The 26,335-nt window shown below is 45.0% G+C and overlaps 1 protein-coding gene across 7 annotated transcripts in view; it reads right to left on the reverse strand.

Annotated features, from left to right (window-relative positions):
- RSU1 (Ras suppressor protein 1) overlaps window positions 1-26,335 on the reverse strand; it is a 196,154-nt gene that overhangs the window by 157,671 nt on the left and 12,148 nt on the right. For all 7 annotated transcript variants that reach the window (XM_024750091.1, XM_024750098.1, XM_024750092.1 and 4 more), the window contains exon 3: window positions 14,830-14,880. In XM_024750091.1, coding sequence (XP_024605859.1) covers window positions 14,830-14,880 — 51 coding nt within the window. The remainder of the gene's footprint in view (window positions 1-14,829; window positions 14,881-26,335) is intronic.

Consider the following 26,335-nt stretch of genomic DNA (forward strand, 5'->3'; position numbering starts at 1 on the left):
CATAAAAAAGGAAACCCTACCATGTGCAACAACATGGATGGACCTTGAGGGCATTATGCTAAGTGAAGTAAGTGACACAGGGAGAGACAAATGCTGTATGATCTCACTTACAGGTGGAATCTGTAAAAACAAAACAACAACAAAAACACACCAGAAAACCTCAAAGCAAAAGAGATCTGATTTGTGGTCACCAGCGGTCCTGAGGTGGTGGGGTAGGAGCTGAGGAAACTGGATAAAGGTATTTAAAAAAAAAAGAAGAAGAATAAATAAATTTAAACCGGGCTTCCCTGGTGGCGCAGTGGTTGGGAGTCCGCCTGCCGATGCAGGGGACGCGGGTTCGTGCCCCGGTCCGGGAAGATCCCACATGCCGCGGAGCGGCTGGGCCCGTGAGCCATGGCCGCTGAGCCTGCGCGTCCGGAGCCTGCGCTCCGCAACGGGAGAGGCCACAACAGTGAGAGGCCCGCGTACCGCAAAAAAATAAAAATAAATAAATTTAAACCTAGATTAGTTGACATGAAATACAATCAGTCATGCAGGTGCTTGGTCACAGCAGCCACATTTAAAGACCTTGACAGCCACATGTAGCTCGTGCCTACCATACTGGATAGCACAAATGCAGAACATTCCAATCACTGCAAACTTCTGCTGGACAGCACTGCTCTAACACAGGGGGCCTCTGGAAACTAATAAGAAAGGAAGGGAGGGAGGGAGGGAAGAAGGAAGGAAGGAAGGAAAGAAACAACTGAACTTATCTGCAAGACAAAAACAGACTTAGAGAGATTGAAAACAAACTTATGGCTACCAGAGGGGAAATGTGTGTGTGTTTGTGGCGGGGATAAACCAGACGCTTGGGATGACCACACATACCCGCCACTATATATAAGATAGATAACCAACAAGGACCTACTGTAGAGCACAGGGAACTCTGCTCACTATTCTGTAATAACCTCCATGGGAAAAGAATCTAGAAAAGAATGAATATGTGCACATGTGTGACTGAACCACCTTGCTGTGCACGGGAAACAGCACGGTAAATCAACTGCACTCAAGTTTTTAAAATAAATAAACAAAGCAGTGGGCCTCAAACCCTCATGTACATCAGAGTTACTGGAGGGCTTCTTACAACACATATTGCGGGGGTACCCCAGAGTTGCCGGCTCGGTGGTGAGGTCCAACAACCTGCACTTCCAACAAGTTCCCAGGGGGTGGCGACGATGCTGCTCTGGGAACCCTATTTTGGATCAGAAAACTTTAAAGTCAGCGGTGACATGAAAATACGTCATGAATCCAATACGTACGTCCCTCACGGCACACAGTCATGAGGAATAATATCCAATCGGATCCCAGCTAGGACTCCTCTGCTACCCCAGTGAGCTACTGAGACTGGGGGCTGATAAAATGGGAAAAAAACAAAAACGAAAGACACTTCCGGTGGCGAAAGCTCCCAACCTGGGGGCTGCAATCAAACCACTTCCCATCACCGTCTGCTTTCCCACACAGCCCATTCCCGCGAAATCAGTGCGGGGTAGTACGGATGACGCTCAAGGGGGAAAAAGCACCGAATCCCCTAGTCCACGAAACCAAGTCCCCCAGCAGCAGCTCACCACACCCGCGTGTGCTCCCACGGCGAGGTACCACTCGCTGTACCTCTGGCCTTGGAAACCCTGTGGGTCACTGCAGAACAGTGGGCAGCAGCGATGGCAGAGGCAACCCAGCTGGGCTGCAGCCGATCCGGCAAGAGCATCTTGTGGCCCCCGAGGCAAAGAAACTAAACCGTGAAGGATGACGGGCTCTGGGTGCAGCAGGCACCACGCGACCCAGAAGAACAGGCGCTCGCCTGAGTGCAGCCCACGGAAGGGCCGGGGGGTCACGCGCTGGTCTTTAGAACCATCTGGTCGGCGCTGAAAACAGGGTCCCCTTCAGCTACAAGAGGGGAGGAAGAGAGCAGGCCCCAGCTGCCGGGAGCCCGGAAGCTGCTGGAACACACGGAGGTTCTTGTGAAGTCTCCCCACCGTCTCCACTGAACTCCCCTGACAGCTCTTCCTACAGCGTCACCCAGACTGGTTTCGGCTCTGACGATTCCTGCAAAGGAGCAGAACTAGACCAGAGTGTGGAAACCAGGGGTCCCTGCCCGCATACCTCTTTGAAACCCCAAATTAGTGGCTCAGCCGTTGCCTCCTTCATGGGAAAGCAGTGGGATGCCGGCCGCCCCATGTGCAAGAAGAGGGAGCCTCAGAGCAGGGACCTGATGGGAGCCACGGCCCACAGCGAGACGGAGACTAGGACACAACCCGGTGATGGGCACACGCCCTGCATTGCCAGGGGTGAAATGCTACCATCTCGGGCTCACTTCCAGGAACACCAAAGTGCCCCTGACCCACGGGCCAAACAATGACCAAAGATCCCACATGGGATAAGGTAAAACAAAATAAATCCAATAGCACTGCTTCCCCAAACCTGACATTTATACTAAAAATAGGAGATCTGAGGGAATTCCCTGGCGGTCCAGTGGTTAGGGCTCGACGCTTTCACGGCCGAGGGTGCGGGTTCAATCCCTGGTTGGGGAACTAAGAACCTACAAGCCATGCGATGTAGCCAACAAAAATTGGAGATTTTTGTCTGTCGTCATAACAAATAAAAATGCCCAGTCAGATTGTTACATGTTTCTGCTGCTGTATGAAATTTCTTTAACAAAGGATGAAGGGAGGATAGAAGAAAATTCAAATGGGGCCCATTACGCTGATCCCTGAGTTACACTGCTGCAGTGAAGTTATTAGAAAAATGACCGAAAACATCAGCATACATGAAAATGAGTGAGATTATTTGTTAGGCGGCCAGTGGGGGAAGAACACCATTTGAGAAGAAATGGTGAAAGCAAACACTGCTTTGCCCCAATATTTGATGAATATGACATTGGCCAACAACCATCCCCCTTCACCCTGGTGGGAAGACACCAAAGTAACAGAAACTATATGAAATGTCAAACTATATGAAATCTGAATTGGGCCATTCTTGGTCAGAGTAAAAGGAAAGCCCTCTTAATCCCTGGCTACACTAGCTGGAAGGCATTAGTCTATTCACACCACAGAGGTAATGTCTAGGCTAATTATATAGATGCCAATTCTCTCAGCAAATTAGGAATCACCGTCCTGAATGCCATTTTAACGATTGCATGTAAAGAAGAATCTCCTCACTCTTGCAAATAATTACGCTCTTCAGAATTTTATATGCAAAAAAAAAAGGTCATTTGTACCTATAGTGATTAATGACTTTTGTTTTCTGGCCAAAGACGCGAGGTGGATAATGAACTAATTATATCTTAGTATAAGAATCTGAAGTTCAAAGGTATACTGATGATAACCAGCTTTATAGGTTTTACGGGATCTCCCCCAGAGCAGCTATTAAAGCACTGAATTAGGGGAGTTACAGGTTATTTAAAAACATCAAGATTATGGAACAGTAAAGCAAATTCTCATTTAACAGGATCTACATGTTCCTCAAGGTAAAAATGAAATAGCTAAATAGCCACCCAACAATGGCCAAGATGCCCCAAATATTATTAGCATAAGTGACAAGAGTGGTGCTTTCCGTTAATCAACGGTACTTACCGAGCACCCACACCCAGAAGGACATACTTAGTGTATCCTATCATGGGCCTCCGTAAGATTCTGCAGCTCAAGTAGTTTTAGTAACCAAAACTATCCCTGACTTAATTTACTGCAAAAAAAAAAAAAAAAAAAAATGGTCCCACTTTTTCAGCAACAGTGAGAATAATCAAGTATACAAAAATTACGGGAAAAACTTACAAGCAAGCAGTAAGGCAGATTTTATAGTATAAAGTCTAACATGCAAAAATATCTATCCCTGGGGTCTAAAAAGTGTGTACACATAGCCAAACAAATCTTCTAAAAAGCTGACAAGCATGGATTTCTGTTCCTCTGAGGATGCAAAATTTAGCTGATGTCTGAATCTTACATTACGTTCCCAGAAGGAACGGTCCATGCAGTTTTCAGGTGTCCTCCCAGACCGTGAATTCTTTTAGGAACACACCTGCGAAATTACACTCCAGCGCAGAGGGGCTACAGCAGCAACCAAGCAGGACATCAAGAAATAGCTTTAATTTGGGAGCTGGGTTGAAGCAGTAGCACCAAGTGGAAAGGCAGTGACCTTCAAGGGCCTGGGAGGAGGTGACACCCAGTGAAGGACCGGAAAAGGGTGGAGGTTCCGTCCTCTAGCAAAGATGCCTGAGAAGTCTGGAAACACGGAAAAGAGTGAGAAAGAAAAGACCACTGAATACATTGCAATCCATCAATGCAGAAAGCAGGCTCAGAGACACAGAAAGAGCTATCCAGGCTCTTAAACTTTAAAAATTATTACAATGTAGTATTCTACACACACTCTCTCAATCCTCAATTATTAAGAAGGAGATTGGACAAATCCAATTCCCTCTCTCTCACACACACACACAGCGCTTTGCCAACAGTTCACGTCTTCTTTCACAATTAAGAATTACTTCAGCAAATGGATATGTAACAAGGTCCTACCGTAGAGCACAGGGACCTACATTCAACATCCTGGGATAAACCACAATGGAAAAGAATATGAAAAAGAATGCATATCTATGCGTACCCGAATCACTTTGCTGTACAGCAGAAATTAACACAAGACTGTAAATCAACTAGACCTCAATAAAAAATAAAAAAAAGAATGACTTCAGCAAGAGGGCAGCCACACAGGGCTGCTTCTCTTCCTTCCTTGCCTTACGTTCCGGTGGTGATGAAGGGGTACAAGAGGCAGAAGGAAAGGGGGTGGAGGAAGATTCCCGGGGCTGGAAAACCCACACTGTACCTCTGTCAACTCCCCTTCTGTTCATGACTATGCCTTTAACGCTGGGGAGGCTCCCTGCTCTTCTGTTTGAACAAGTGATGGTCCAGGGCCAACGTCTGGTCCACAGAGCTCCGAGATTCCCTGGAGCGGGGCGTTACTGCACACGGACATCGTCAGGGGGAGGCAGCAGGGGAAGGAAGGGGGAGCACAGAGGCTCAAAGCCAGAGTGAGGCCCCCAACCTCCAGCTCAGGTTCTTCAACCATGTGAAGCCTGCTGCCCCCCCAGATACAGAGCAAGCCCTCCAAAACCAACCCTTCCTTTCACACTCAGGTCACGGTCTCTGGGGGATGTGGTCTTTCGAAGCGAAAAAGCTGTGGACACCTTATCCTTTAGTCCCCGCACAGTTGGCCGTAAAGAAGGGCTTTGCGGAGAAAGATGAGAACGCGTCTCAGCTTCTGGAAGGATGGGCACGACTGGGAGAGACGGGCAGGCACTTCTGCGAGGAATCAGGCGACTGCAACAGAGGCTACACAGGCGGGAAAAGCCTAAAGGCACAGCCGAAGGTTAGACAAGAAAGTTCAGATCCAAAGCAGGAGAAAACGGGTCGACGAGTTTGTTAACTCGTGGTCCATTGTATCAGAGCGGTGTTCCGTCCTGTTACGCTGATTGACAACGGGAAAGAAAAACTGAGAAGAGAAAGGCTTTCTCAGTGTTCTACTGGAGTTGAAGAAAACATATATATATATACACACACACTACTGGCATACCTCGGAGATACTGCGGGTTCGGTTCCAGACCACCACAATAAAGTGAGTTTCCCAGTGCGTACAAATGTTTACACTATACTGTAGTCTATTAAGTGTGCAACAGCATTATTGCTAAAAAAAAAAAAAAAAAACTTAACTTAGTGAAAAAATACTTTATTGCTAAAAAGAGCCAACCATCACCTGCGCCTTCGACGAGTTACAGCAGTGATAGCAAAGATCACTCATCAAAGACCACCATAACAGATTTAATAATAAAGAAAAAGTTTGAAATATTGTGAAAATTGCCGACATGTGACACAGAGACACGAAGTGAGCAAACCCTGTTGGAAAAATGGTGCTAACAGAGTTGCTCAGTGCAGGGCTGCCACAAACCTTCAATGTGTAAAAACACAAAGTATCAGTGAAGCTCAATAAGGCAAAGTACAATAAAAGGAGGTCTGCCTGCATGTGTGTGTCACTCAAGATTACAAATTCTAGGGGCTTCCCTGGTGGCGCAGTGGTTGAGAGTCCGCCTGCCGATGCAGGGGACACGGGTTCGTGCCCCGGTCTGGGAAGATCCCACATGCCGCGGAGCGGCTGGGCCTGTGAGCCATGGCCGCTGACCCTGTGCGTCCGGAGCCTGTGCTCCGCAACGGGAGAGGCCACAACAGTGAGAAGCCCGCGTAGATTACAAATTCTTATTTCATAAAATTTAAGTTGAAGCATGTAAATCAGATGGAGCTTATGAGCACTTTTTAAAAGCTATCATAAAAAGAATGAGTTTCACATGCCTTAAAAATCACCTTTTTGAAGTTTTGCACATATTTCCAGGAAACACCCCCTCTAAGATACAGGATTGGTGTATCCACACTGCAAATATACTAATGTTATCCCTCCCCTACTCAAGGTTTCTAAATCTGAGCTCCACGCGCCCCTAAAAAATTCATGGATGGTTTTAACAGGATCTACAAACCTGCTGAAATTATAAGGATTATGTGCGATTTTCTAGGAAACATGGACACGGCTTTCACCCTATTCTTAAAAAAGGTGAGTTATGAAATGTCAAGAACTGCTCTAAAAGAATGTATATCACCAAGTATTGCACCTTTTAGAATCTCTGCTCCCCCCACCACCATGATACACATGTACACACACATTACCTAGAAGAGAGAGTCAGCAGATGATTTATATAGAAACTTCTGCTAGTAGATAAATTCCGTTTGAGGGTTCTATTATAAATAGTAAAAGATAGCCAGGACATGGACGCAACCCAAATGTCCATTGATGGAGGAATGGATACAGAAGATGTGGTACATATATACAATGGAATACTACTCAGCCATTAAAAAGAATGAAATAATGCCATCTGCAGCAACATGGATGGACCTAGAGATTGTCATAATGAGTGAAGTAAGTCAGACAGAGGACAAATATCGTATGATATCACTTATATGTAGAATCTAAAACAAACGGTACAAATGAACTTATTTACAAAACAGAAATAGAATCACAGCTGTAGAAAACAATCTTATGGTTACCCAAAGGGGACAGAGGGAGGGATAAATTAGGAGATTGGGGTTGACATATACACACTACTGTATATAAAATAGATAACTAATAAGGACCTACTGTATAGCACAGGGAACTCTACTCAATTCTCTGTAATGGCCTATTGGGAAAAGAATCTAAAAAAGAAAGGATATATGTACATGCGTAACTGATTCACTTTGCTGTACAGCAGAAACTAAAACAACACTGTAAATCAACTAGAATCCAAAAAAATTTTTTTTTTAATTTTTTAAATTTTAAAGAAATAGTAAAAGAAACCCTTTCCAAGATCAGCTCCCCACGGTGGGTGAGCTAGGGTTTGGAAAGTGACAGTTTCCATCAGCTCGCACATAATGATCTCCACAGCCTGCCACCTTTCTGAAATTCCCATAAGTGAAGTCGTTCCATTTAAAAATCTGTTGTGGAAGAATTAACACACTACCCTCAGCTTGCTTCCTCGTAGCACAGGGCAGGACTCCAAGAAGAGGAATTCTAGAGTAGGTACATTTGGAATGGTGGGGCTGACATGAAAGGGATCAGAGGATGACAAGTGTCCAAGCGGAGGATACAACTGCATCGAAACCCACCTTCTCCAACTTCACCCGCTGGTCTTGGACTGTGCTGGTTCTGGACCATGGGGCCAACAGATGCTTCCATGTGACGGCCCTGCATGCTTCTTTACTAAAACCCAAAATAACAAACTCCCAACTACAGGCGATTTTTTAAATGGTACCTAACCAGTGGCACCATCGGAAAGATACTGTTCGATTAATAGCTGTCTGGCTCAATACTATGTATATATTTTTTGAATCCAATCTTTTAAATGATGGCACAGGAACAAATTAATGAATGTGCACTAATTAAAAAAATAAGCTATTGATCAAAGCCTCTGTTTTATAAATACATTTGTACTCTGTTAAAATGCAAACAGCAAGTTGTTTTGATACTGTCACAAGGTAAATTCATGACAGAGAGGCGATTTATTTTGCATATTCTCCCTCATAGTTTAATTTCATACAAGCCATGCACAAGAACTTTTGCATAAGGCATGACAAATAATCTATGAAAGAGGAAATAACTAGACACTTGGCAACAGGAAGGTGCTGGAAGACTGGTGAAGGTCATTCTTACAAGTTGGGACAGTTAATTTTTCTCATTCATCTCAACAATCTATTATGTCTGTCGAAAAGGGTTTCAGTTTATTATGCTTTTTAAAAACTGCTCACTTTTCTTCGTTATAATTGGACCTGCATATTTTGAGACTGCAATATTTTCATGCAAAACATGTTCCTTAATTCCTTTATAATAAGACGTACAGTAGAGATACTATCAATATATATAAATATGCATAAAATCTTAAAACATTATATTAGCTTCCATGTGTTTAGAATATTATCTTTATAAAGAAGTTACTGAAATCACTGAAGAAAATACCCTAGTATTTTCTTGTTCATTATAATTTTGAATTCATATATAAGCTATAGCTAATAAGAAATAGCCTGTTAAAAAAAAGAAATCAGTTTTGCCATCACACTTAGGTTTACTGCCTGCCTAGCCATTTCCGACACATTAAATGACAAGACGGGGTCACAGTTATGGCTGGCAAAGCTGCTAATATCTCAAGAGAATGTTTTACATGACAGTTAAAAGTTCAAAGTGTAAAACTAAACAATTACATTCAGAGACCCACCCTTATGAAAGGTTTACATAGAGCTGGTTGTTCAGTGTTTGCACAAAGCAAAAAGACCTCCTTTGCATCTTGCAGAAAATGATGAGGGTTTAGTCCTTAACGTGCATGGGTCACAAAACGAAAATAAATACTGTTGTCACATTTAAGGTGCCGGCAATATTTGTACATAGGTTTGGCTGTAAGAATAAAATTCTTTTTCAAATTAAGAAAAGCATCACATTGAAAAATTGGTGCTCAGAGACTGTTTTATCAGCGACGCAGAATGTAATTCATTTCATAATGCATAGTATTCTTCCCTACACAGTGGCATTCAGTAAAAGAATCAGTCTAAATAAGCACAAAATGCACGGTTATTTTCAAATTAAAATCTAGTCACATACATACATATTTTAAACTTCTTTCTTCCACAGGAGAAAAAAAGTCTCATATATACTCAATACGAAAATTACTATAAAAGGCAATAAAATCCTCTCACTTTAAACAGACTGGAAGAAAAGTTTCTAACATGAGAAAGCAGCCATAATAAACACTAAAAATGACACATGACACTGAATGTATACTTAAATTTTGGGAGTCAAACAGAAAAATAACATACCTCCTTATCTACATTAATTATGGCAAAACTGCATTATGTAAATGGAATTAGTAACATCCCTGTTGGACAGAGCCGAGAAACTTGCAAAAAAATTTCGTCTGACAACACAAATTTGATTTCTAATCTTTTAGTACAAAATGAGGAGGAAAAAAAAAAAAAGTAACGTATCCCAACAGTGACCTCTAGTGGACAAGTCTTAAAATGGTTGTCTCAGAAAGAAATTCCTCTTTAAGACTGCAAACAAGCAGAAAAACATTTACAAAGCTAAAACTCCCAAATACCATAAAAACCAGGGATCAGATAAGGCGCAGACTGAAAAAGACTCATCTAACCCTAGCTTATTTACAAGGGAGGGTCATCACCAAGGCAGGAGAGCAGGGACACAGGAAGATCACCTTTGAAATAATGCTGCGCCCCCATCTTAGACACACTGAGAGCAAGAAAGCCCTTGAGTCTATCATCTCGGACTGCTGGGACTTAGCAAAACGTACCACCTACCAAGCCACTAATCAACCGGCATTAACTGAGTGTCTGTTTCATGTTCTGCACGCTTCTGGCACTGCTGTGGGATGGTACAATATATATAAGCATACGACGGGGTTCCTAATTTCAAGACACTTAACCTACAATTCATTGTATGAAAATATTAGTAAATCATTTGGGACCTTAAATACATAAAACTAAGTGAAAGAGGAGCGGGCTCCAAACCCGGAGGTACAGGATAGTATAGGTCCTCACTTCCCTTTGGAGGAGTGAAACTCAGCTGAGCCCACAAGGGTCGCTGGGTGGAAAAAAGCACCCATGGGTGGTCATGATGCCCGCTTTCCCCACCGTGGGTCCTTAGGTGTCCCCGAGGAGCACAGGCACACCTTGGGGACAATGCAGGTTTGGTTCCAGACCACCCACCACAATAAAGAGATTACTGCTGTAAACTGAGTCACACGAATTTTTGGCTTCCTGGTGCCGGTAACAGTTATGTTTATACTATCCTGTCATCTATTAAGTGTGCAAAGCATTATGTCTAGAAAACAATGTACATACCTTAAAAAGTACTTTATTGCTAAAAAAAAAAAAAAGTGCAAACCGTCACCATCTGAGCCTTCAACGAGCTGTCATCTTTTTGCTGGTGAAGGGTTTGAAATACTGCGAGAGTTACCAACATGTGATGCAGAGACACGAGGTAAGCAAATGCTGTAGGAAAAAAAGGGTGCCAACAGCCTTGCTCGACGCAGGGTTGCCACAGACCTTCAATTTCCCCCACAAAGACGCAATGTCTGCCAGGTGCAGTAAAGCGAGGTCTGCCTGTACCACGTCAGCACATCACCCCTTACCTATGAAAGGGCCCCTATGAAGGGGACACAGACAGCGACTTCTAGGACCTGAGGTTCTGTTTCTTTAGAGCACTCACAGTTCAGCACATCTGAAGTGAGCCTGTAAGTAGTTAAGAAACAGAAGTGTGCAGTGGTTACAGCTAACCAAGTCCGTTAACCAGCTGATCCTGAGGAAACTATCAGCTTCCTACACTGACCACTTCACGGAGGCCAGCTATTCCCCGCCCCCGGCCCTGCTGGTCCTCTGTCTGCCCCCTCCCATCAACCACTGTTGCTTTCTATGAGGAATGACTGGGAAGCTGCTGTGCACTTAGCATCAGGCCTTAAAGAAGAATAAGAGGGACTTCCCTGGTGGTCCAGTGGCTAAGACTCCGTGCTCCCAATGCAGGGGGCCCAGGTTCAATCCCTGGTCGGGGAACTAAGATCCCGCATGCCACAACTAAGGAGCCCACATGCCACAAGTAAGAGCCCACATGCCACAACTAAGACCCCACATGCCACAACTAAGGCCCCACATGCCACAACTAAGGCCCCACATGCCACAACTAAGGAGCCCACATGCCACAACCAAGAGCCCACATGCCACAACTAAGGAGTCCACATGCCACAACTAAGAAGTGCACACGCTGCAACTAAGAGCCCACAGGCGGCCACAAAGACCCGGCGCAGCCAAATAAATAAATAAATAGGAAGGAAAAAAAAAGAACAAGACATGGTCCCTGCCTTCCACAAAGCTTAAGATATACCTGGAGAGGAAGGAACAGGAAGCAACAGGAGGACGAGGAAGGGCCATGCTGGCATCAAGAGTCTACGAACAACAGGCATTGGGGGAAGAGAGAGTTCCGGTTGGCCCTGGAGGGCAGGGGTGCGGGAGGAGGGTGGGCGGAGGGTGGAGGCAGAGGGTGGGGAGGGGGGAGCGGGGCAGCCTGGCGTCAGAACCTCAGCTTTCCTCTGAAGCCAGAAAAGCACCTCCTTCCGGTGCCCAGAGAGCTACCTGTCCAGTCACAGCAGAAACGCAGAAGGAAAAGATTCACTCGCAACTCGGCCTCCCACTCGTTCCGTGCATCGCGGGAACGTGTACGTGGGCAAGTTGCTGCCGGCAGGGTCACCCCGCAATCACCGCACCAAAATCCATCAGCAGGGCCCCAAGCCCCAGGTTTAATCGTCAGTCGTGTCGCTGTAATAATGAGGAACCTCTAACAGCGATCACACTGACAATTCTGAAAGACGTTTACGAACTCTTGTGTCGAAAACGTCAAGAATTTCCACTCACAAAATCTTGGGGAATTTAGGGGTCATCAGCCCGCTTCCCCTTCCACGTGGCCTCAGTCGTACTGCGTTGAGTGGACCCATTGATGTCAAAACCACCAGCATGAAAAGGTGCGAGTGCTACACTGTTCCAATGGCCCTACAGATACCAACTCAGGTCCGTGGAGTCAAGAGCTGCCCCCAGATCAAGGTCCCAGTGTGACGAAGCTGGTGATTCATTCCCTAAGTACACAAGAGGAGACATCACGACAGTGCAATTGGCACACGAAGAGAAAAACACACATACTTTTTCAAGATGAAAGCAGTGCTGAGGGGTTTATCTTTTGAGTCTGAGTTTGAATGCGGTGCTGTCAGCCAGTCCCCGTTAAAGACCACGGAAAGTGAAAGACACTGATTACAATAAAAAGTGACAGGAGGGTGGGCACACCCACCTCCGTGTAATGCATATTTATATTTCCATCAAATGGACATATTTACTATGAACACTGGAAAAACCATAGCAAAGCCATTCATTTAAATGCCAGAAAAACAGTAAAAGATGCTAATTTGACCTTAGTGGATGGAACAGATCGGGTGTCACTGACACCACTCACAGTGGCTTGAAACAGAATTTACCAAGACAATTAATTAGAGCTTACTGGATTAGGTCAAGAGTGTCTCAAATGGGAGAAAAGGGGAAGGAAAAAAAAAAAAAAAAAGGAAGAAAGAAAGAAAAAGTGTGCATCCATTCACAGCGAATCTCTTTAGCAGCAGACACAATCTAACTGTATTTATGCCTACTCACATTAATCTCATGTTGCATGCCCGGAAAGACAAATTGATCCCCTGATCCCTGAGATTTCTCTCTTTGTGGACATTTAAAAAGTAATAAACTACAACCACGTGAAAGACTTTTTAAGGACCAGATGAATTAATGGTATAATAGGAATAAAACATGTTTGGCTTTCTTGTTTAAATGGAAACTTTTGCTCTGATGATGATACAAGATCTAACAACAGTAGTAAGCTTGGCAACGAAGAAATACGTTCATGAGCTCAACGACAGACAGCTTCTGGAATTTCTGCTCACAAAATCTGGGGTAATTTAGGGATCATGCAGTCCCCCCTCCAAAACAAACTGCAAATCCCCTCTGAACTGGGATTAGGGTCTCAGTGAGGAGCAGAACCGTTTGTTACAAAAACAAGGAAAGTGGCAGCCTATTACCTGTTACGATAACGATCACACGTGACTTGTCAGCCTCACTTTCAGTTGCTGGAGCCCCCGATACGCAAACATGACAATTGTGCCCCTCTGCCCTTGCCATACAAACATGTGCTTTTTGCTAAAAATGAACTCATATGCCTGTCTGCTGCACATGAGGGGGCCCTGCCACTCAATTCTCAGTGATCAACAGCTCTGTGACATTGCTTCAAGCTGTATATAACGCACACACACACATAAATTCGCGACACAAATCCCTCAACATGACATTCTGCTTCGTTTCACTGGACGTGGAAAGCTCCCTAACAAATTCCAGCCACATGATTAGAAAAATCATTCAAGTCTGCAGGAAATATGGCAAGCACAAAGAAGTGACCGTCAATTAGAAATCAGATGGCAGAGTGGGTCCCTGTCATTAAAAACTTTAAACTCACAGCTCTAAAAATAAAATGGCGGGCTTCCCTGGTGGCACAGTGGTTGAGAGTCTGCCTGCCGATGCAGGGGACGCGGGTTCGTGCCCCGGTCCGGGAAGATCCCACATGCCACGGAGCAGCTGGGCCCGTGAGCCATGGCCGCTGAGCCTGTGCATCTGGAGCCTGTGCTCCGCAACGGGAGAGGCCACAACAGTGAGAGGCCCGCGTACCACAAAAAAATAAATAAATAAAATGGCCCACAATTATTCACAGAAGATACGCTTTACAAAGAGGTATGAAATCTACTATATGTTAACCGTACCACTGCCAATGCCCAGGACAATTTTCCTTGGAAACCAGACTCAAGAACTTGAAAAACGCAGATGCAAGTCTATATAATTTTTACAACTTTGGGCTTTTCTTCTCCCCCCATCAAGCAGGGAAGAAAAGTATAGCAACAGTTACATCTTCCCCTTTTGAGGAGAAAGTATAAATGAAAGCAAAGAACTCTTATTCTAACTTTTTTTTTTAATTAATTAATTTATTTATTTTTGGCTGTGTTGGGTCTTCGTTGCTGCGCACGGGCTTTCTCTAGTTGCAGCGAGTGGGGGCTGCTCTTTGTTGCGGTGCGCGGGCTTCTCATTGCCGTGGCTTCTCTTGTTGCAGAGCATGGGCTTTAGGCGCGCAGGCTTCAGTAGTTGTGGCACGTGGGCTCAGTAGTTGCTACTCACGGGCTCTAGAGTGCAGGCTCAGCAGTTGTGGCGCACGGGCTTAGCTGCTCCGCGGCATGTGGGATCTTCCCGGACCAGGGCTCAAACCCATGTCCCCTGCACTGGCAGGCAGATTCTTAACCACTGTGTCACCAGGGAAGCCCTCCTCTTTTTGATAAGTTTTTTTTTGAAATAATAATGAAAGTCTCGGCATTTCAGGTCACTGCAGCAATTACCATGCCCTAAGGGGACCATTTCCAGACAATGTCACTGTCTTTCTTCCGTTTACACACATGATAGGGAAGAATCCTCAAAATAGAACAAACTACAAAATACAGGACCACCATCTGCTCAGGTACCTTGGTGTCACCCAAGTAACCTCTCGGTTTGCCTAAATAATCACTTGTCACTAGTGTCTTTAAAGGAAGACAGAAGAATCAGCAGTACCGCCACAGTCCCTAAAAATCAGAAGTTGTGTAACAGGACAGCGCTGACTTACTCGTTAGCTTGTTGTGGCTGAGGACCAGCTGTGTGATGTGGGACAGGGTGACTGTAAAAGAAAAAAGAGAAATCACAGTCAGTTAATGTGCCCAAAGTACACCTACGCTCCTACAAGATGAAGTGCTAAGTTATTTTCCCAGGTTGGAGTGTTATCGCTCGGAAAAACAGAAGCAGGGGTTCACAGAAGGCTGTCTGCTCAATGTTAAACCAAATCAGGAAAAGCTATGCAATTAGCAGAGCAGAGCGAGTCAGCACTGACGGCATTAATGTCGCAGGGCCAAACACGACAAGGCCCGGTTAGTGCCGCTCGGCGGCCTGGCCCAGTGGTCCAGCCTCAACAGCCCATCTCACTAAGGGGACCGGTCAGGAGATCCGGCCCAGAGCCCGGGGAGGGACAGCTCCTCCCCCACTTCCCCACATGCTTAAACAAACCATCGCGTCGAGACAGAGACCACATCACCCTACCGCCCCTGAGCCCACGGTCAACCCCAAAACGCTGCTACAGGCTCTCAGACGATCCCAGTAAGAACCTTCCACAAGTTCCTCTCTACAAGTTTTGGTTGACATTTCAAAGCACCAGTAGATTGCTCACCAATTTCGAACATTATCATGGAGGCTTAATCTGCTGAAAAAGATTAGATCTGCTTTAAAAAGAAAAAAAGGTTTTTCCAACTACCAAGAAAGAAAATATACATACAGATCCACTTAAAAAAAAAAAGAAGAAGAAGAAGAAAAGGAAAAAAAAAAGCCAGACAGGGCTTCCCTGGTGGCACAGTGGTTGAGAGTCCAAAAAGCCAGAAGGAAAGAAGTGACCTGCCTTCTACTTTGGGTTCTAAAACTTCACTGCGTGGTCAGCAAGCTATATGTATATTTTATTTTTGTGGGTATATATATAAATTATATATATACACACACCTATTTATATAAATTAAATATTTATATATAAATTAAAATCTAAATGATTTTAAACAATATACTAAATATACTAATTAAATACAGTATACATTATACAGTATACTTTATATTACAATTTTAAACGCAGATGTATTAGTGAAGAAACATTTAAAAATTTTAAAAAAATTTTCCAATATTCTTTCTATAAGAACGTTATTTTAATGCAACAGGGTTGCATTAATGCATTATTATTATTATTAATGCATTATTTTAATGCAACAGAGTTTTTTCCATAAAGGAATAATAAGACAAATATTTTTTCTCAAGAAGGGTCTCAGGGTTGGACCCCAGCATCCTTGAAAAACGTATGTATCATCGTTGACCACAATTTTTGAGTGTTTTTCTTTTGTTCAACCTCCCACAAAGTTAGAGAAAAGTTCACAATACAATGCAAAGACCCGCTTTTCTGCCCTGACCCATTTGAGATTAAGCTGTTGGCTTGATGTCCCATAAACTTTAGGGTATTCCTACACAGACATTTTCCTGCAAAACCACAACATAATCACCAAAGTCAAAAACTGAGCATGATACGTCATTACCATCTAATCCTCAGCCCCCAAGTTTCACCAAACGTCCCAGTGTCCTTTTGACGCGTCCCCATCACTGAGGATTTCCCTGCTTTCTGGCAAGAGATACTCAAGCTCATCTTGTACTTTGGCTGCCACAGGCTTGGAATCAATCAGCCATTTCTCCAATGAACTGATTCTGTGGAAAATAGTACTTACAAGCCAAAATCTGGGCACTAGATGTGCTCATTGTTATTTGGGGGCTCAGTATTCTCAGTGCACAGAATTAGAGAATACACACACCCACCCACCCCCCCACACACATCTGTACGGATCTGTACACACACATCTGAACTTGAATCCCAAGTTCACACCAATAGATGGATTCCAATACAACACTGCATGGTTCATTCTCATTTTCTCCGTCTCCTAATTGTTAACTCCCTTCTCTAACAGCGAGAACTCTGGTGTCCGTTATTTTTAACCTACTTACGTACGCCATCGATACCCCTACATATAACTGCGTGAAGCAGGGTTATCTTACAGCCGTGTTGGGATGGCTCTATGCTGACCCGCAGGGACACCTGGAAGTCTGATACTGATTCTGGGTCAAGATCCAGACGAGTAGATGAGCTCGAGATGTGTCATGTCCTGTTCAAAGCTGCAAACACCTTGGAGGCTCCAGGACCAGCTTGTTCACATGTCCAGGGATGTGTAGGTCGCTGGCTTATACCTGGTTAGAGGCACCTGACCAGTCGGGCACAGAAGACAGCGCTAGACATTTCTGCCCACGCACTGCCAACACCCAGACTCGTTGAATATGTCTTGAAAGTTCTTACCTGGAGATAAAGTATGCCCTGAGCAACCAAGAAACGAGCCTGGGGGGCTGCGCCAGTGAGCCCCTGGGAACAATGACGTTTGCCTGTGCTTTCTAACCCCTGCTAAGCTATGTCCTGTGCCCTCATTAACTCTGAGGACTTCTGGGTTCCTTCAACTATGCACCCGTGTATTAATGCAGGAACCCATCTCCCCATGCTCTTTCTTCCTACCTGGACACCTGCCCTGTTCACCCTCCTCACCTGCACCTCCAACCTCCTGGCCCTGGTCCTGCTTTTGGGCTTGGACCCCCCAAGCCAGGCTCCCCACCCTGCTCTGGGCCACCACGCCCACCCCCCAACACCTGAATGTCTCTTTTCCTGTTGCACTTACCGGCTTTGGGACTGAAACCTTAGGGGAGGAGGAAGAGAAAGGCAAAGCACAGGGGAAGAGCATTTTTGTGATTTTAAAAGCATCACCATGATGGCTTCTTACATGACAAGTTAGATTCTAGACACTGCAGAACATCTCACACATTTGTATTTATAAGAGTTCAGATTGTTCTTGTCCACCAGATAAAGCATTCCTTTACCTCTGAGGCATAGAGTCTGATATGAAAACAAAAAATCTCTAAGAGCTGTCCTCATACAAAACCAGATGAAACAGAGTCAGAGATATACGAGTTAAGACAGTGGTCAGTATCATAGGAGAACAAACCACAAATAACAGGAGTTACACAAGAGTTTCTCTCTCACTTACACACGGGCAGTCCAGAGGTTCCTGGTATCTTGTTGCTCAGCCATTCATGGATCCCACCTCATGCTCCAAAAAGGCTGCCTGAGCTTAGCCATCATGCCTGCATTCCCCTTAGGAAGACGGAAAGGGGAAAAGAGCCTTCCTTCTTCACAATTCTTCCAAGAAATGGCACATGGCACTTCCATTTCCAAGCAATTAATCAGCATTTTGTAATACAAGTGACGCCTGGATGCAAAAGAGGTGGGGAAACATAGCCTGGATTCCAAGTGACCACATGCCAGATACAGTCAGGGCTTTTATAACCCACAAAGATGGGGCAAACCAAAACAGACAACTAGCAGCCTCTCACACTAGCAAACCACTCCATTTGAGTGTCACAGAAATCAATTCTGATGACAAAAGCAAAAAACCCCTGATAATCTGATCGCCTCCTGCCGTAATTTTGCCTAAAATATCACAACTACCATAATTAAAGAGAAAAAAACTTTGCTGCTCTCCCAGCTAACATTCACAATGAAAGATTTAATTAGGAAAAGTTGGGCCTTTTCAATCTTTTCATTCTGTCTTCTCTACAAGCATTTAGCAGGGGAGAAAATCAATAAGTTTGAAAGTCTTTTTTTTTTTTAAATAGAGAAGAGAAGTGCATTTATTGCTTCACCTGATCACACCGCTAGAGATGTATTTTTCTTTCTCATTATTGTTACAGGGCTACATGCTAAAGTAGGTAAGAGGGAGAAAAATTAGAGCAGAAAAGAAAAAGTTAATAAAAGATCTGTGAGGAAATGTTTAGGGCAACAAAGGACTCCAGGCTGAGTCTGCGGGGAGAGCAGTTAAGTTGGACAGAATTGAAATCACAGAATCAATCACAAAGCCTGTGACAGGCAAAGACCAAGGACCAACAGACATATTCATGCAACCTGACACTCCCCTCCACTTGGCCGTGGTGAGTCCATTGTGGGTTTCCTATGGAAACTGCAGTGTTAAAGAAGAAGGAGAAAAGGTCTAGCAGAATAGAAAGGCTTATTTAAAAGTACAATAGCCACCCTAGTCAATCATGTGGGTGACATGGAATGAGGCTGTCCCCACTGACCTGCCCTGCTAACCCTAACCGCACACTGGGAAATCTCCCGCTGCAGAAGTATCATACCTTACGGTCCTGCCAGTCAGGAACTATCAGGAAGCAGTGGCACCAGAAGAGTGACAACAAACGGTTATTAAAATTCCTAAAGCGATATTAAACCATGCACTGCCGGGCATTTTCGAAGTCGAATGCACTTCCAAAAGTCAGCTAAATAACTGAGAAAACGTGTTGGCATACTCAGTTGACTGCTGCAGTGACTTGGATACCATTCTGTCTTCAGCCTTTAGAAACGGTATGTGGGGACTTCCCTGGTGGCGCAGTGGTGAGGAATCCACCTGCCAGTGCAGGGGACACGGGTTCGAGCCCCGGTCCGGGAAGATCCCACATGCCGCAGAGCAACTAAGCCCGTGCGCCACAACTACTGAGCCTGCGCTCTAGAGCCCGCGAGCCACAACTACTGAGCCCGCGAGCCACAACTACTGAGCCCACGTGCCACAACTACTGAGCCCGCGAGCCACAACTGGATATTTACCAGGCACGCTCAGAGTGTCAATGGTCTCTTCCTTGGAGATTCTGTTAGAAGTAACGTCAACAGTACATCCTCATGAGACTGGGACAGTCCTGGATTACACCCACTTTCCTTCTCGAAACTGTCCTGGTTTGCATGATATGCCACACAGTCCCTCAATTTAGGTAACACAGAATATACGCACCAAAATCCTAAACTGCAAAATATAAAAGGATCGTGGGCACAAGAGAAGTGTATCTGAAAGGATAACAGGAGATTAGAAGGAGACATCACAGGGACTTCCCTGGCGGTCCAGTGGTTAGGACTCCACGCTTCCACTGCAGAGGGCCAGGGCTTGACCCCTGGTCGGGGAACTAAGCCTTGTGGTGCAGTCAAAAAAAAAAAAGAGACATCATTTACTGTGGGATGACACGTCCAAAAATGCTTTAAGGCACTGAAACTGGACTTGGAGGATATATGGAAATTGGAGGTTATGGAAGCAATTCTAGGCTCATCTGAGTGAAGAGATGGAAAACAGAGAAGACACAGGCCTGGACTGAGCAGGCCGTATTGCAATGGAATATATTCAGAAATATCAAAGGACTAGCCAACACTCCTAGAAAAAGAATCATGGTTTCTAGATAAAACGTGGAAGCAGATGTTATTTTTTAAAACAGACACAGTCTTTTTTTTTCTTTCCTTCTTCTTCAGCATCAAGTAGACAGTGTGAGGAAAGGAAGCAGGATGAAATCCACAGCACCAGGTGATGACGTGGCAGACCTACGTTCAAAATAACCCACCATGTCACAACGATGTGCCACGCTAGAAACTGTCTCTCCAGTCTTCAGCCCGGCAATCAGAAGCAAGTCACTCCTCTGGAGGCACTTTAGAAAGGATTAAAGTTCTAGCTTCACAGAACCATGTTGCTATCCAGAGGAAAAAACACAGCTAGGGTGAGACAAGGGGAGCGAGACTTGGAAACGCACACAGTGATAACGGGACTTGAAAGTTCCTGCCGCCTTGTCGCAGGTCAGAATTGGGCATCTTTGGGTGCCCAATGAAAGATTCTAGAACACTGGCCACCAAAACCTGGACTGTAACCGTCAGTTCGTTTCACAGGCTGCGCTCCCATGGAAGCAATCGGAAAGACACCACTACCTTCAGAAGACAAACGGTTTACTATTTTGCTTGGTCTCGCCACACGGCATGCGGGATCTTAGTTCCCCCACCAGGGATCGAACCCACGGCCCCTTGCATTGGAAGTGCAGCGTCTTAACCACTGGACTGCCAGGGAAGTCCCTAGTTTACCCTTTCTTGACAGCTCTTGAGCTATCCAATATTGCAGTGGGAGAACAGCCATACCCTCTGGGATGTTCAAAGAGGGTCACCTTTGACTTGTGTTACAATTCTAGGGTGGGCAGCCTTCAAATTCGGGGCAAGTCTGCAGGTTACGCTGCAAACAGTACCCTCTGTGAATTCAATTCCTCCCAAAGTTGTTGACTACAAAGAAGAATTCATTTGAACTGAAAATACAGGATGATCCCAAAGGCTTTTCCATTTGGGCTTCCGGTAGGCTAGCAACAGCGACAGCCCTAAGTAACCCGGATTCAGAGACTCGGCGGGGCTGCGGGAGAGGCCGCAGGTGAGCACCACGCAGCCACGCTGACCACTGTGGGTCCCGGGTCTCCAAGATGCGTGATTAAAATGCCTGCCCGCGTCACACGCTGAAGGTACTGCACCCCTGCTAGAAGGATGCAGATTCAGATCTTAAGCATACAGCTTCTGACAGTATTTAAGTGAAGGCAGACAATAAAACGTTTGATACCAAGGTGTAATACAAATATCGAATTCATCAACACACCCAGAATCATAAAAGAACATTTCTTTTGAATTTCATTCATAATTGAAAACTTCAGGGGGAAAAAAAAAATCACCAGGGTATGAAAGCTTTCCTTTCCTCCCCAACCAACTACTGTGGTGAGGTGGAAACTCTTTGGTAGCAAGTTTTCAAAACTGGTTACTTGACTGAGTCCTATTTGCACATAAAGGGTCACTCAAGCATGATTAATTGCTTTTTCATTCAACAGAAAGCAATTTATCATATATGATGATTTTTAACCATGTGATACGTCTTCCTTTACGTAAATAAGAGCAGAGAATTCACACGTGCTGAGAATCCCCATGAGCTGGTCACTGACTGAGGCTTCTGTGTCTACTGGGACGTGAAGTCAAAAGACGCTGGACCCAAGGCACCGTGTTACTGACAACATGGAGCCTACATCCTTCCCATCCAAACACATCGCTTTACAGTCTCTCCTTCAGGAAAAAGGACAAAGAAAACTTCTTAATTTTGAAGATGTCTGGGAGAATTAAAGAGGAAAATACAGTGAGCTGCCTAAGGTTCACGGTTGTTCACTGCTCTTGGGGAATGAGGAAGATGACATGCACGAAGGCTCAGGGAGTTACTAACTGTTTGCAGGGCACCGTACTTAGTTATATTGACAAAGACAGAATACGCGTGAGACACAGGCACTGCCGTCAAGGAGCTTACTCTGTAAATGAGGGGAGGTGATAAAAAACCACAACACAAGGCAGAATGTCAGCACCACAAGGAGGTAAGCGGATTTGAAACTCCCGTTAAAAGGGAAATGCTGCAGGGCTTCCCTGGTGGCGCAGTGGTTGAGAGTCCGCCTGCCGATACAGGCGACACGGGTTCGTGCCCCGGTCCGGGAAGATCCCACATGCCGCAGAGCAGCTGGGCCCATGAGCCATGGCCGCTGAGCCTGCGCGTCCGGAGCCTATGCTCCGCAACGGGAGAGGCCACAACAGTGAGAGGCCTGTGTACCGCGCAAAAAAAAAGGCAAATGCTGCAAAGTTTTTTCAGGGTGAGTAAGAGCTTCCAGGTCCAGAGTCAGTTTTATTCTATATCTACATACCTACCTTCTCCCCCTAACCCAGCTTTTTTTTTTTTTTTTTACTTGTCTGTATTGAATAATTTTTCTAGCATAAACTGTTTTAATTGTGTAACCTAAAATAGGTGTACTTTTAGAAATCAGTTATAGGAAAAAGCTTCAGCTCCTCAATTTACACATAAGGAAACTGTGGCCCAGAGGTAAAGTGATTTTCCTAAGGTTCCCCACAAACTCCCCACTCCCCCAGAATCAGAACTGAGACTCTAACCAAGGCTTCCACATTCTACCTCTTGAGCTTATTCTTCCTAAACTGGAAAAACAATATTCACACCTCGGGGGAGTGTTCTTTTCAAGATGGTGGAAATGCCTACCATTAAAGAGTATAAACCAGAGTGGAAAGTCCTTTCTATCCTGAAGAGATATGACAGTTACATAGAAGGGCTCAAGCACAGCTAGAATACCAAGTTTCAAGCAGCGGGAGACCCAGACTGTAATTCCATGAGAATACTGAGGAAAATTTTAAAATGCTGGATTTCTCTAGAGCGCAGTTCTTCATGTTTAAAATGAAAAGCTGAATTAAATTATTCGATTCTGTGAGAAACCCAGAAGAGAGAAGAAAAGAAAGAACTAATATACATGTAATGCCTCCTACATCAATATGCAACACTGGGGACTTTATAACCACTCATTAGAATAAAAAAATGTTAAAATATAACAACTGACACTGCAGAAACACAAAGGATCATGAGACACTACTAGAAGCAGCTCTATGCCAATAAAATGGACAGCCTGGAAGAAAAGGACAAATTCTTAGAAAAGCACAACCTTCCGAGACTGAACCAGGAAGAAAGAGAAAATGTAAACAGACCAATCACAAGCACTGAAATTGAAACTGATTAAAAACCTTCCAACAAACAAAAGCCCAGGACCAGATGGCTTCACAGACAAATTTTATCAAACACTTAGAGAAGAGCTAACACCTATCCTTCTCAAACTCTTCCAAAATATAGGAGAGGAAGGAACACTCCCAAACTCATTCTATGAGGCCACCATCACCCTGATACCAAAACCAGACAAGGATGTCACAAAGAAAGAAAACTACAGGCCAATATCACTGATGAACAGAGATGCAAAAATCCTCAACAAGATACTAGCAAACAGAATCCAACAGCACATTAAAAGGATCATACACCATGATCAAGTGGGGTTTATCACAGGAATGCAAGGATTCTTCAATATACACAAATCAATCAATGTGATACACCATATTAACAAACTGAAGAAAAACCATATGATCATCTCAATAGATGCAGAAAAAGCTATCGACAAAATTTAACACCCATTTATGATAAAAACTCTCCAGAAAGTAGGCATAGAGGGAACCGAACTGAATGTAATAAAGGCCATATATGACAAACCCACAGCCAACATCATTCTCAATGGTGAAAAACTGAAACCATTTCCTCTAAGATCAGGAACAAGAGAAGGCTGCCCACTCTCACCACTATTATTTGACATAGTTTTGGAAGTTTTAGCCACAGCAATCGGAGACGAAAAAGAAATAAAAGGAATGCAAATCAGAAAGAAGTAAAACTGTCACTGCTTGCAGATGACATGATACTATACATAGAGAATCCTAAAGATGCTACCAGAAAACTACTACAGCTAATCAATGAATTTGGTAGAGTAGCAGGATACAAAATTAAAGCACAGAAATCTCTTGCATTCCTATACACTAATGATGAAAAATCTGAAAGAGAAATTAAGGACACACTCCCATTTACCACTGCAACAAAAAGAATAAAATACCTAGAAATAAACCTACCTAAGGAGACAAAAGACCTGTATGCAGAAAACTATAAGACACTGATGAAAGAAATTAAAGGTGATACAAACAGATGGGAAGATATACTATGTTCTTGGATTGGAAGAATCAACATTGTGAAAATGACTATACTACCCAAAGCAATCTAAAGATTCAATGCAATCTCTAGCAAACTACCAAGGGCATTCTTCACAGAACTAGAACAAAAAGTTTCACAATTTGTATGGAAACAGTGGGGACATATGTATACATATAGCTGATTCACTTTGTTATAAAGCAGAAACTAACACACCACTGTAAATCAATTATACTCCAATAAAGATGTTAAAAAAAACGTTAAAACAGAAGAGTAGCCACAACAGCTAATGTTTACCAAACACTTAAAATGTGTCGGCCACGGTTCTAAGAACTTTATTACCTCCTGTATTCCTCACAATAACGCTAACAGACAGCATTATTATTCTCTGCCTCCCTCCTAATTTTAGTTTTCTTTTTTTGCATTTTTTTAAAATTTATTTTTGGTTGTGTTGGGTCTTTGTTGCTGCGTGTGGGCTTTCTCTAATTGGGGCGAGTGGGGGCTACTCTTCGTTGCGGTGCACGGGCTTCTCACTGCGGTGGCTTCTCTTGTTGCAGAGCACGGGCTCTAGGCGCATGGGCTTCAGTAGTTGTGGCACACGGGCTCAGTAGTTGTGGCTCCCGGGCTCTAGGCACAGGCTCAGTAGTTGTGGCTCCAGGGCTCTAGAGCGCAGGCTCAGTAGTTGTGGCACCCGGGCTTAGTTGCTCCGCGGTATGTGGGATCTTCCCGGACCCAGGCTTGAAGCCTTGTCCCCTGCATTGGCAGGCGGATTCTTAGCCACTGTGCCACCAGGGAAGTCCGCCCTCCCTCCCAATTTTAAATGAGAAAAATGAGGCCCAGAGATGTTAGGTAACCTGCCTGAGGTTTCAGCACTAGTAAGTAGACAGGGCCCTTTAAAAGCTGTTACCCAACAAGAATCTGATTAGTTCTGACTGTATTTTTCTACTAGGCAAATACAAATAACATAAAAAGGAGGGCTTCCCTGGTGGCGCAGTGGTTGAGAGTCCGCCTGCCGATGCAGGGGACAGGGGTTCGTGCCCCGGTCCGGGAAGATCCCACATGCTGCGGAGCAGCTGGGCCCGTGAGCCATGGCCGCTGAGCCTGCGCGTCCGGAGCCTGTGCTCCACAGCGGGAGAGGCCACAACAGTGAGAGGCCCACGTACCGCAAAAAAAAAAAAAAAGATAAAAAGGAGCCTTGGTCCATTGGTTCATTTTTCCCCCCAAATGACGATGGGCAACGCCATACATGCACACCTTCCACTTCAGACCAACCGCTCTGTTCTCACCTTCCCTGTGTCGCTGCCAACAGAGAAGGCCGCTGAGTGGGAGTTGAGGGTGGGCTTCTCTCTGCCCCCTGATCAACCTCCCTCCACGCTTCTTACCCTCAACCCAAGAGCCATGTTTTTCCCTGGTGGCTTCAGGAGCAGGAAGACCCAGAATCTCTGACCTTCTTCCACAGGGCCGGGTGGCTCTCCGAACTCAAAGCGCTGTAGGTCCTCTGACAGGCACCGCCTGTCTGAGGGCCGCTGGGCCACCAGCCGGCACCCACACCTAGCACGCGACGTGGCCTCGCAGTCTGCCCTTCATTGCTTTTGCCCCGGCCATCGTCTGCTCCCCGCAAGCCACCCCTTAACCCTGACCCCCAAGAGCTACCTTGTCCAGTCCCAGATCCCTAGTCTACTGGACTGACACCTGTCATCAGCTGCTCCCCGCTCAAATCTCGGTACCTGTTTTCTGATCATCCACGGGGTCCCCCTCCACCTCTTCCCACAATCCTGCCCCAGCCTCTGCCACCTGCCTCTCTCCCGCCCCCACACACAGATCCAGCAAACAGATGTGCCCCTGAGGGCATCCACGCCTCCACTCCCGCCCGAAGGCCCATTAGACTCTTCAGCCCCAAACCCGCTGCCCCACCAGAGAACAGCCCATGCCTCAGTGTAACAGATGCACAATGTCCTGACGACTGGCCCTGAGGGTCCTTCTGAGGCACCTGCTCTGCATCAGGTACTACACAGACGTCATCTTTTATTTGAGGGGCGGCAGAATTTTCCCATTTCATCAATGAGGAAA

The sequence above is a fragment of the Neophocaena asiaeorientalis genome, unplaced genomic scaffold (genome assembly GCF_003031525.2).
Source record: "Neophocaena asiaeorientalis asiaeorientalis breed wild unplaced genomic scaffold, Neophocaena_asiaeorientalis_V1.1 scaffold4, whole genome shotgun sequence".
In the NCBI taxonomy this organism is placed as follows: Eukaryota; Metazoa; Chordata; class Mammalia; order Artiodactyla; family Phocoenidae; genus Neophocaena; species Neophocaena asiaeorientalis.